The sequence below is a fragment of the Anguilla rostrata genome, chromosome 14, assembly GCF_018555375.3.
Source record: "Anguilla rostrata isolate EN2019 chromosome 14, ASM1855537v3, whole genome shotgun sequence".
NCBI lineage: Eukaryota > Metazoa > Chordata > Actinopteri > Anguilliformes > Anguillidae > Anguilla > Anguilla rostrata.
The window spans coordinates 20,046,648-20,058,887 of record NC_057946.1 but is presented as its reverse complement, the minus strand read 5'-3'; the positions used below and the strand labels follow the sequence as shown (position 1 = coordinate 20,058,887).

The following is a 12,240-nucleotide window of genomic DNA, read 5'->3' as shown; positions in this document are numbered from 1 at the left end:
ATTGTGTGGTATGGCAAGACTTGGCACAGTCCTTAGGGTGGCCAACTCTCGTAGCATCTATGAGTCTGTCCACATGGGTGGGGGTTTGTTCATCTACCATGGCTCCTTCTGAGCTGTAATCCTTCCTCTGTTACCCTTGTCTGAATGGAGAAAAACATATCAGGCTCTGTCCTATTGTTTCTGTTTGTTGGAGTTGTTGATGAAGACCATGCTCAACAGGCCTTAATCTTCTCTATTAAAATTAAATATGTGCTAAACTTCATATATGACCATTGAACCTGGACTGATTGCTGAATGCTTCAACCTCTTGCTCTTATCGTCATCATTGCTGTTAGCTGTAATGGTAAAGAAAGCATCCGGCTAAATGCATTTTCTAATTTTGAAATGGCCTAGCATATCTCGTCAATTATGCGTACAATTTACACACGGATTTGTAAGTCTAGATTGTGTGACCGGAAGTGATTGCTTTGTGGTCATGTGTCTCACGAATGTTATTTAAACCACAGAGATTTTCCACTAAGAGTCACATCTCAAGATGGCCCTGGTGTGGAGCATTATCCTACTCTGCTTAACAGTCTGTTCTTGCGAGCGTATTGGAAACGTGTCACAGAAGTGTCTAGATGACACTACAGTGTTTCTGACGGAACTAGATGAAGCTGAGCCAAGCAAATATGCAGTACTAAGTAAGTACACAAGTTACTGTAATGCTGTTATTTGCTTGCCTTTCTTTTTTTTTAATATGATGTCTGAATATAAAAACATAAGAGCAGCTGTTTCCATTCTTGCTTTGTGCTGCTACATGTCATTATTTGTTGCCTCTAATGTTTATGCAGGTATGTACCTGTATTATCTTATTTATTTATGTACATAAAACTGCATGCTTCTATGTGGCTTTCTGTGAACCCTTTAAAATTACTTTTCTACTTTATTACTTTTCTTTTTTGCAGCAAATGTCTTGATTGCAAATTTTCAAACTTGATTTATTATGATTATATGCTGTCATAGACTGTGTACTTAATTGCAAAGTGTTTTTTTTTTTTTAATTCTGCTTTGTTTTTTAAACTGTAAAATAATTAAGTCCAGCGAGCCATGCAAACTGGTGAAATCAATGCCACGGTTTTTTTTTTTTATTTATTTTTTTTTTAGTTTGGTGTCTAGTAAGATCAGATTCTTCCCTGCTAGAAGAAACAGTAAAGATTTAATTTCAGGAAAGCATTTGAAACAAAAAACATAGATTTAAAAAAATGCAGGAAACTTGGGCTCTAATGTATATCACACAGTATATATCAGAGATAATGATGTCTAACTGTGAAACTATTACAGAATATTCTGTTCCATATTTGCCTAACTGAGCTCAGAGTAAGCCTTTATTCACTAGGCAATGACCAGCTATTCCCTCAATTAATTCCAGTTATTTATATCAGAATGATATATAGCATTTATAATCTACAGATATGAATATTATGAATTTTTACATAATAAACTAAGAACACATACATTTTCAGAATACCAAATACGTTCATCTTTTCATCTTTTTCGTTCACAGTGAGCAAATAAAGGGCGCATTTAATACTTAAATGTACCTGCATTTAACTGCAATTTTGTTTGTGGTCAACCCAAGTCTGATATATAATTTATAATATATCTAGTTGTGATTATTCAATGTGAATATTTTTGATGTTTTGCTGCATAGTGTACGATGCCTTTGGCAGAATAGGCAGTGACATTGAGAGTGGAAATGTGAACAGACCAGGATCACGTGAAGAATGCCAGTTAGCCAGTGGACCTGGTTTCAGAGGGCAATATTGCCAGGTGTTTATAAAACAGGTAAAGGCATCTCCGCACCATCTTGAACTGGTTGAATTATTCTTGATGTTGATTCAAGCCATTAAATCTTGGCTGATTACATATTTCTGATTCTGACTACTTGTGAAACAGGCCCCAATCCAGTACTTTGTTGGCATCTGTGTCCCTGACTCATGTGAGGAAACAGAAGTTCAGACATTGGTTGTTTATGGTAGGTTGCTTGCATCTCTTCTGTAATTCTAATTGTGCTTTTAATTTTGGTAGTGGTGGTTTGTGATATCATCGTTTCAAATCAGAAAACTAAAAATATCGACATCAATCAATTTACCTTTACTAGGCCTATAGCACACTTAAAGTACAAACCAGTGTAACTAGTCGTAAACTTGGGGAACATTTAATACATTTACGGCCTGATTTACTAAGACCTTTAACATGTGTAAGACCTATTAGCACATGCAAAACCAATAACATGACCAATGATTGGTCATGGCATTTTTGCACCAATCATGGGTTGTGCTATTAGTTTTGCGTGTGCTAAAAGGTTCTGCACATGCTGAAGGCCTTAGTAAATCAGTGTTATGCTTGACTGAGCCTGGATTACTGTGATTACCATTGCATTGTAAGCCTATTTGCTGAGCACTGATATTTCTCAAATGCTTTGAATATTTATTTTTCATTTTTCATTTTTTTGTTTCCAGAGACATTCCAGCTAGCTAGCAAGTCTCTGATCCCCCCTGTCCCGTCTGTGATCCTACCCGAGTCCACACAGGGGATCTACATGACTCAGTGTTTCACTAGTACTCCACTGGACTTTGCTGTCATTATCAGCTTGTGAGTGAGAGCCTGTTACATATACCTGGGAATAATGAACAAGTATTGAGTCACACGATGTCTCTGAAACGCATTCCTAACATGCTGGATCACATGAAGGAACCATGTCCGTTACCAGTGCATTCTCTCCGCTTTCTGCAGGTTTGTGTGTTCTTTGCTTATCGCCATTCCTCTTGCGGCGACCGTGTGCATTGCCATCGTCCGTTGGAAGCAGCAGAAAGAGATAGGCCCGCAGACCGATACAGCCCTGAACACACACTTCAACCACTACGGTACACTCATGTCCAACGGCTCCACCCTGACCAACAACAACGGCTGCATATTTCCAGAGTCCACAGAGAGCTACAAATCCAAGGAAGACAAAAAGAGAAAAAGCAAGTACACAGAGGCTTTCTGAGATCATTTCTTGGGACATTAATTATAATGCTTGTAGCTCTATGTTGCTCTCTTTATTACTGAAAATGTGATTGCAGGCAGATATTACTGCCAATTTTGTAAAGTTTGTAAAGTAACTTAATCTATTGAAAAAAAATGTTTACAATGTAATATAAATTGAATCCAGCCAAACAAATCAATAAATTATATGAAAAGTATGTTTCTTCTTTTTTATTATTTTATTTTATTGGGAAAGTGCTATGTATGTCATCTAGATGCATGTATATGTATATGCATGTGTATTATTATCATTATTATCATCTTCACTTTCTTGTCAATAGTAATACATGTTGTAATTAATTAATTAAATGTAGTTTTGATATGAAAAACATGTTTCAACCGAGGTCTTCTGAAAAGGTTCAATATTACTAGCTTCATTTGTCAGTCTGATACTGTATGATTCTGGGCATGTCTGGGGCCTTCGTCATTACCAATAGCTTTTTTGACAATTGGCAACCTGGCATTGTATAGGTGATCCTACATTGTACCATTGCTTATCCATGCCTTTGTGGTAATTGCTGTAGTACAGGCTGTTTGGATGTCTGATGGACACATGGTCATCTCCGGCAGGTTGTCTGTACAGGACCATGCAGACTGTCTGCCTGCAGAGCAATGTCGCAGGCCTGCTGAGCATGGTCAACGTGGGAGGGAACTACGCCTCTCTGAACGGCATCCGCATCCTGAGTCTGCTCTGGATCATCAGTGGTCACAATATCCAGTTCAGCGTCCGGAACAACATAGGTGAGAAGACACTGCGATCATGTGACTGTTCATTATCATTATATCAGATTGCCATCAAGAGAAGATGCACAAAAGATTTCATTTGCTTAAGTACTGTATATGTGCAGAGAAGTTATTTTCAGATGTATTGTTCTGTGGTAAATCAGATTAAGTGCTTTTCATAAAGTTATATCAGTAGTGTAACTTCCCTATTGTAGGCTACTTTCTAAAGAAGGATAAACTACATAAATCAAATGCCATTTGAGTCTCAAATGTGTGAGATTTATACTGTTGTTTTCCTATACACAGATAATTATAAAAGATGGAGGGAGACAGTGTCTAACAACCCCCTGTATGTAGTTGGCTACAGTGGGCCAGTCTATCTCTCTGTTGACACCTTTCTCCTCCTGGGGTAAGAAGTGGATCATGGATATACATTACATTAAAAAAGTATGTGGACACCTTTCTAATTAGTGGTTTTGGCTATCCAAACAGGCTATCCTGTTTTCAGCCACACCCATTGTTAACAGGTGCATTAAATCAAGCATACAGCCATGTAATCTCCATTGACAAACATTGTCAGTAGAATGGGTCGTACTGAAGAGCTCAGTGACTTTCAACACGGCACTGTCATAGGATGGCACCTTTCCAACAAGTCCGTTCGAATTCTGCTCTGCTAGAGCTGCCCCAATCAGCTGTCCTGTTATTGTTAAATGGAAATGTATAGGAGCTACAACAGCTCAGTTGTGAAACGGTAATCCGCACAAGCCCACAGAACAGGACCACGAATGCTGAAGCGTGTAGCGTGTAAAAATCATCTGTTTTCGGTTGCAACACTCACTACAGAGTTCCAAACTACCTCTGGAAACAATATCAGCACAAGAACTGTTCCTCAAGAGCTTCAGGAAATGGGTTTCCATGGCCGAACAGCCATACACAAGTGTAAGATCACCATGTGCAATCCCAAGCATCAACTGGACTGGTGCAAAGCACACCACCATTGGACTCTGGAAAAGTGGAAACACGTTATCTGGAGTGATGAATCATGCTTTGCCATCTAGCAGTCTGACAGACAAATCTGGGTCTAGTACCAACCGTACAAGCCCAAATAGTGCCAACTGTAAAGTTTGGTGGTGGGGGAATAATGGTCTAGAGCTGTTTTTTATGGTTAGGGCTAGGCCCCTTAGTTCCAGTGAAGGGAAATCTAAAAGCTACAGCATATAATGACATTCTAGAAATGTACGCTTTCAACTTTGTGGTAACAATTTGGGGAAGGCTCTTTCCTGTTCCAGCATGACAATGCCCCCGTGCACAAAGCAAGGTACATAAAGAAATGGTTTTCTGAGTTTGGTGTGGAAGAACTTGACTGGCCTGCACAGAGCCCTGACCTCTACCCCATCAAACACTTTTGGATTAATTGAAATTTTACATGTGAGGCAGGACTTAAGCCCAACATCAGTGCCCAACCTCACTAGTAGCTCATTGTGGCTGAATGGAAGTGAATCCCCACAGCCATGTTCCAAAATCTACTGGAAAGCCTCCCCAGAACAGCCGAGGCTGTTACTGCAGCAAAGGGGGGTCCAACTCCATATTAATGCCCATGGTTTTGGAATGAGACATTCAACAAGCACATATGGGTGTGATGTACAGGTGTCCACATACTTTTGGAAATGTAGTGTATATGGCCATAGGTTTAACAGATGGACTGCTGTGGTATAGAAACTGCATGTATATAAAATAAGTAATTTTATTTTATTCTGCTTAAATGCAGTAAAAATAACATTTATATAGTGACCTATTTTATACACCCTAAAGAAAACCATGGAGAAAATAAACATTTTTGCTGAAAAAGTTGCATACATCACAACAAAGACTGAGCTGTTCCAAAAGCAATGTCTTTTATGCATTCCAAGATTTCCCTGCTCTAAACAGCCTTGTGGAACCATGATTCCCTGCCCCTCTTCCCATTTAAGAGAGGTCAGATGGAAAGGCCAGAGGTCAAAGGTAACCTTAATGGCAGCATCTTGTCTGACATCGGTCACTCTATTTTGCCCTTCTCAGTGATTTGGAAAGCCATTGCATCACTACTTCAGCAGCCATTTTCCCAACAACATTTTTCGTTCAATGTTCAATGGCATTGCAATAGCACATCTGAATAACCTATGCTTAGTGTTGTTAAATGAGTTGTGAATTTGAGTAAATCTCAAGAAACAAATGTGATCTCCATTTCTTTCACAGAGGACTTCTGAGTGCAAAGTCTTTCCTGGGCTTAGTACAGAGGGCAGACGATACAATAAGTCTAAGGCTTGTTGCCAGTTTCCTGTTCAAGAGGTTAAGAAGGTGAGTTAGTCACAGAAGCATTGTTCATATTTTAAGATTCCAGATTGCATCTCTCACTTTGAATGTCTTTACGGTTTTACATAATGGAAGACATTTTTGTATGTGTACGTTCCACATAAGGCGGTTTCTCCCTGAAATGTCTTTTGAGATGCAAGATGCCATGAAATATGCATTTTGACATGGTAATTCAGTGTTATTCAAAGTTAACATTCTGTTTACATATGATTTGCCAGCTGTAAAAATTGATTATTTTATTGGAGTCAGATATATATATAATATTTACTGTTTTGTACATACAGTATCATTAGCTGTATTCAAGATTTATTCATGTCTTGTTTGAGACCCATTCTAACTCTAGAGAAACAAGATGCTATTGTACAAGATGGTCCTGTCAGGGTTTGGTTGAGTTAGGCCACAAGCGCAGAGTGAAAACAGGAAACTCAAAAGGTAGATTCAAATGAGGACTTTACTTACAAACCAAACAAACAGGGAACCAAAAAGCAAAGCCCACAACAGGAAAGCCAAAAACTCAAAAGTCCTTGAAACAGGAAAAAAAAAAAAAAAAAACCCATAGAGGAAAACAAAACACTAGAGAGGCTTGAAAACAAATGAACACGTAGAGGAACTTGAAATCTAGGAACACATAGTGAGGTCAGAAAACAGTAGGATCCAGTACTGAGTGACAGAGAAGCAAGACTTAAATACACAGGGTAACAAGACACACTTGGAGACAATCACAGACAACGAGCAGGCGGGTGCAGAATGAAACAAGACAACGAGCAGACATGTGTGGAATGTGATAACAATTAACCCATTACCACAACAATTAACAATAACCAGACACAAAACGCAGGCAGACCAACTAAGGGGCGCGAGACAGAACAAAAACTACAGGGAGGCGGGAACAGAGGAGGCACAGGCGGGAAAAGAGGAGGCACAACCGTGACAGATTCTCATTCAAAGCCTGATCCTGTATGGTGTATCTGTGCTGACATGACTCATCCAGTTACCTTCTGGAATTTGTCAGTGTGCTGGTGTTCTGCAGGAGTAACACTGTTGGTTTGTTACATGTTTCCCAGGGTCCAGCCCCTCCACATCTTCATTGTGTGTCTGACCATCGGCCTCTACTCCATCATTACGAAAAACTCCTACTATTTCGTTACAAATGACCAGATACAGCACTGCAGGAAGTACTGGTGGTCCAACATTCTGCTTGTGAACAACCTGTTGCCTGTTTTTGACATTGTAGGTATTTTTCATGGACAGGTTAACATGATCAATGCTGTTAGAACAATATTAAGTGGCCCCTAATTGGTGCTATCTTACAATGATACAATATATATGGGCAAAAATATTTACTAAGTCTTTATATACATAATAAAAGTAGATTTACTGCCATATAATAAATTAGTAAACAGCAAGGGTCCCAAAGCAAGACCATTTAACCTTTCAGACTGGTGTGGTGTTAGAGCTGAAATAAATATCCTAAATTCATAGCCTGATAGCAAGCTAGCTAACAAGTAATTATCTAAATGTTAGTTAGTGAACCAACACTAAAATCGGCCAATTTCTTCCAATCACTGGAAAACAATTCCTGTTTCAGTGAATGATCTCATCCTGCTGTCTAAGAGGATTTGTAAATGGCCCATTGTGAAAATGGTTGGGGATCCCTTGGTATACAATGTCAAGACAGATTTAACTAGAAGAGTTCATTCTCTTTTCTTTATACAGACTTAGTTGAAACTAAATTATTTTCTTGCATCCAAGTGTGTTCCCTGGTCATGGTATCTCTCCGTGGACATCCAATATTACACCACGACTCCCCTTCTGATTTACCTCTACAGACGGTAAGCACAGCCATGGTTTTCAAATCACACTAATAAGAGTGGATCTGTATTCTAACTTAAACTGCACTTTTTTTTTCAGAAATAAATACATCATGGCTGCTGTTGCAACTGTTCTCCTGATGATCTCCATTCTAGCCAGTGCCTTTATAACAGCCGGAGCGCAGCTCCCAGTCCACCAACCAACAACACTGTAAGAGCCAAAATTATTCACAAACATTTCACATGCATTAGAAATGGCTTTTAGTCTACGACTGATAAATATCAACCTGAAATAGCACACTCAATACCTAGTGCAATAAGGAATAAATATTTTGTTTTGTTTTTATGAATGCTGTGTTTCAGAGACTATGCATCCTTTTATGAGTATTATTACAACAAACCTTGGACGCGGTATGGTCCATATTTGATTGGGGTTATTCTTGGGATATTCCTGAAGACGAAGAGATCTCACCTTTTAAAACATAAGGTATTGTGACTGGTAATAAACTTTTAATTTTTTTAAATTATTTTTCTTTTTTCATAAAATCTCTGCCAGGCATCTCTGCTTGAACCATTTCACTGCACTTGTTGGACACAGAATTCATTTTGATGACATTGCTTTTGATACTCTGTCAAACGCTTTTCAAATATCCACCTTTTTTCCACAGTAAAACACTGGTTCCAGCAGAAGTGTACTGTGAGAAGTTCCTTTGCTAAAACCATATTGACTATTTGTCATGCTATGGTGTACATGATAAATTGTACAAAGTTACAGATTTGTTCTCCTTAAAAGTGCCACTTGGTTTTGGACCCAACATGTTGGATGTTGCAATGATTAAATTCTAAATACTGTGATACATCGTCCATACAACATCTGTACCTGAGAATTGCTTTCATTATAATTGATTTAAGTAAGGATAAATGTTGAATCAATAGATTGGATCATTTCAAGACCAGGAGAAACACTGCTGTAAGATTGTTCCCCCTCCCCCCGCCCCAATTGTGTCTTAGTGGCAGGCTGCACTGGGCTGGATCGCCTCGATGTTGGTAGTGGCACTGCTCATAGCTCTCTCATATGTTCTACGGGACGTCCCAGACCGGCCCTCAGTGCCACATGCTGCCTACCAGGGCCTCCACCGTACCCTGTGGGGTCTCTGTGTGGCCTGGGTCATTCTGGCCTGTGAGGAGGGGTACGGAGGTGAGTGGCTCAGGAACAAGTCCATTTCACAGGCACATTGTTAGAAGAAAAGTTCATTTAAATTGCAGCTTATAGTTCAGCATGCAAACCTTGATCTCAGAATTAACCACAAAAATTCAGCAACTGGAAGGAGATGCCAACATACTGTATATATAACAATCACAGCTAATGCCTCCACATTTCTGTTTAATTCTTTACGGCATGCATGCTGGTGAAATTAGACCATATCACAGGCATGTCTTTTGTGATTGGTAATGGTAAAGTCACATGCTGAGATGGAATTTTTACACTGGCTAACTAATGAAACCCATTTGTTCCTTTAATGCATGAGCTCAGTGAACTCTTTTTATTTCCCCATACAGGATATATCAATAAGATTTTGTCACTGAAATTGTGGGTTCCTCTGTCAAACATCAGCTATGCCTGTTATATGATTCATCCTCTTCTTATAATACTATACAACGGAAAGCAAGATACACCTATACATTACAATGACATCAACTTTGTGAGTATCAAGCTGATTTTACGGTTTAATTGGAGGGAGAATCTAAACAACCCTTCAATTCATTGTTCTACAACAGATGTATGTACAGTCAATTATAAAAAAAAGTAGTAGTATTTATTTATTTATTTATTTGTTTGTTTATTTGTATTATTATTTTCACATGGACGTTACAGTATTAAAATGTATTTTTGACATAACCAATCCAATGTAATTAATAATTGAAACATGAGTTTAAAATTATGAATTTTTTGTGAATAGCCACTTTCGAGCACTTTCCAAAACTGCAAATAATTTTATTTGACTGACAGTTAATTGGTCAATTTATTATTTTTTTGTGACATTTTGAGTTCATATAACCACAAAAACTGGGAATGTGTGTGTGTTTGTGCACGCGTGTGTACATGTGCATGTGTATGTGTGTGTGTGTATGTGTGTTTTGTTTCATCTCCATATCTTCACCCTTTTTTCTTTATAGTTCTACCTGTTCTTGGGCCACACGGTGCTGACAGTGGTTGTGGGATATGCGCTGACTGTACTAATCGAAAAGCCATACATGTTCCTGAAAGGATTACGAGGATAAATACGGAATTATCGGACACGGGCCTGCCCAGACAGAGAAAACTGTACTTTTTTCCTTCATAGATTTGCATTGATATATTGTGATTTTCTTGTGAATTTTTCGACATTGTCAATATCACTTCCAATTTTAATTAATTTGTGATTTTAAAAGTGTAAAATGTTGATTGTGCCACCAGATTGTAAAGAATAGTTTTGTCATTAGATCTGCATCATTTGTATATGTGTGTTAGATAGTGGAGCGATGTTTTATGGTGCAACAGTACAGTATTTTGAAGGATGAATTTGAAAAATATGTGTTTGTGGGTGTTTATTGCACTAAGGCCTTTTTGTAGCACCACACAAAGGTGTTTTGGCTAGCATTATTGTGTGTCAAATTCTTATGCCAGGGTAGTATTGTAATTCAGTAGGCTTAGTGTCCAGCTGGGCATCAGTGTAAAACATTTAAATCCAATGCCTTTGAAATCAGAGCCCATACTGGAAATAAGCAAAATTACAGGTAATGTCAGCACCCAATGAAATTCTAACAGGACTCTCATCTCTGAGTGCAGGATGGAGTTGTGAATGGCCGTGGGTAGACTAAAATTGCTTGAGAGGAAGAGGTGGCATTGTAATTAATGGTTTCGGAACTGGGCTTGTAACCAAAAGGTTGCAAGTTCGATTCCCAGGCAAGACACCTGCTCTTCTCTTGAGCAAGGTACTTAACCTGAGTTGCTTCAGTATATGTATATATATATATATATATATATATATATATATATATATCCAGCTGTATAAATCGATACTATGCAAAAGTGAAAAAGTCTTGTCTGTTTCTGGATATGAGTGTCTGCTGAATACCTGAAATGCAATGACAAATGGAATGAAGAGGAAAAACGATTCTAAACTAGTCTGTCAGAACACGGGTGAGGCCAGAACAGTCGCCTGGCATCGAGGTTCTTCGAGGTTCACATGTCCATGTTCCATTCCCGAACCCGCAATACAAGGCTACTGTAAGTCCACACTTTGACATCTTTCAGCATGAAGCACTGGCTACTCTGATTCATCTCCCTCAACTGCCTAACATTTCTACTTCTAATATATTTTCTCGCTGAAGCCTGCTGATTCTAATGCAGTTAGAAAAGTACTTCCAGTAATTACGATACTCTTTTTCAGGGGACCTCCCGGCTGTGATAGCTCTACAGTGGCTTGAATAATAGCGCTTTCTGAGTAGTGGCTTGTTGTGGCAAGTGTGGAAAGTAAACCTTAATCATCAGTTTTCCTGACTCTAGAATCAGGCTTTGGTAGAAATGGAAGAAATGTTTTAAGTACAGCAATTATGTGTGGACCCAATGCAGCGCGCTTAAGGTGTGCAATTATAATTTATTATAATTTCCCTGTGATTTTAGTTCAGAAGTTTAGTTCATCAATTTTCATCAACAATTTTAACGAATGAGAAATTCCCATTCATGTGGCATGGCCTTTGATAAACAGTGACCTCTTGTGGGTTTTCTGAGAAAAAACGGCAGACTGATGGTTACTTAATACATACAGTACATAATGTTTCTTCCTCTATCCCACTGGCTAAACACTGAAGATGTACAGCCAACCACGTCCATTATTTATGTGAAAGAAAAGGCAATATCCAACAGTACAAAAAGCTGCACTGGACAGTAAAGCACCACCTCAAACATTTCACAAGGAACAGATCTGAGGTCAGAAGATATATATCACTCCCACCTAGAGGATCATTACTGTATAATTACAGTATATAGAGTTTCTTCCAAAAGTATTTATACTATTGAATAGTTTTCACATTTTGTTGCCTCAGGGGCTTGAAATCATGATGCTGTAAACAGGAATTCATATTTATAATCTTCACAAGTTAGCATACACTGCGAAAGCATATATTGATTATATATGAGAATAATGTGGGGTGAATTCCATTTCAGTTCAGGAAATTCAGGAACTAAATTGTTAGTCATTTCATGAAGTAAAAAAAATGAATAAAAATGCCCTATTGA

General features: G+C 38.4%; 1 protein-coding gene across 1 annotated transcript; it reads left to right on the top strand.

Moving 5' to 3' along the window:
• The first annotated feature begins 513 nt into the window (after window positions 1–513).
• oacyl (O-acyltransferase like) lies at window positions 514–12,240 on the top strand. The gene is made up of 15 exons (XM_064307287.1): window positions 514–683; window positions 1,694–1,827; window positions 1,939–2,017; window positions 2,505–2,637; window positions 2,779–3,011; window positions 3,643–3,813; window positions 4,102–4,204; window positions 6,031–6,132; window positions 7,212–7,377; window positions 7,900–7,979; window positions 8,059–8,169; window positions 8,322–8,445; window positions 8,970–9,156; window positions 9,519–9,661; window positions 10,137–12,240. The coding sequence occupies exons 1-15, from the start codon at window positions 536–538 to the stop codon at window positions 10,239–10,241; spliced, it is 2,019 nt and encodes a 672-aa protein (XP_064163357.1). The 5' UTR covers window positions 514–535; the 3' UTR covers window positions 10,242–12,240.

Excerpts from the sequence above, each read along its gene's own strand:
- oacyl (XM_064307287.1), top strand. The coding sequence starts at position 536 with ATGGCCCTGGTGTGGAGCATTATCCTACTCTGCTTAACAGTCTGTTCT. Across the intron at positions 7,378-7,899 it reads TGTTGCCTGTTTTTGACATT|TGTGTTCCCTGGTCATGGTA; the intron begins GTAGGTATTTTT and ends CTTGCATCCAAG. Across the intron at positions 9,662-10,136 it reads ATTACAATGACATCAACTTT|TTCTACCTGTTCTTGGGCCA; the intron begins GTGAGTATCAAG and ends TTTTCTTTATAG.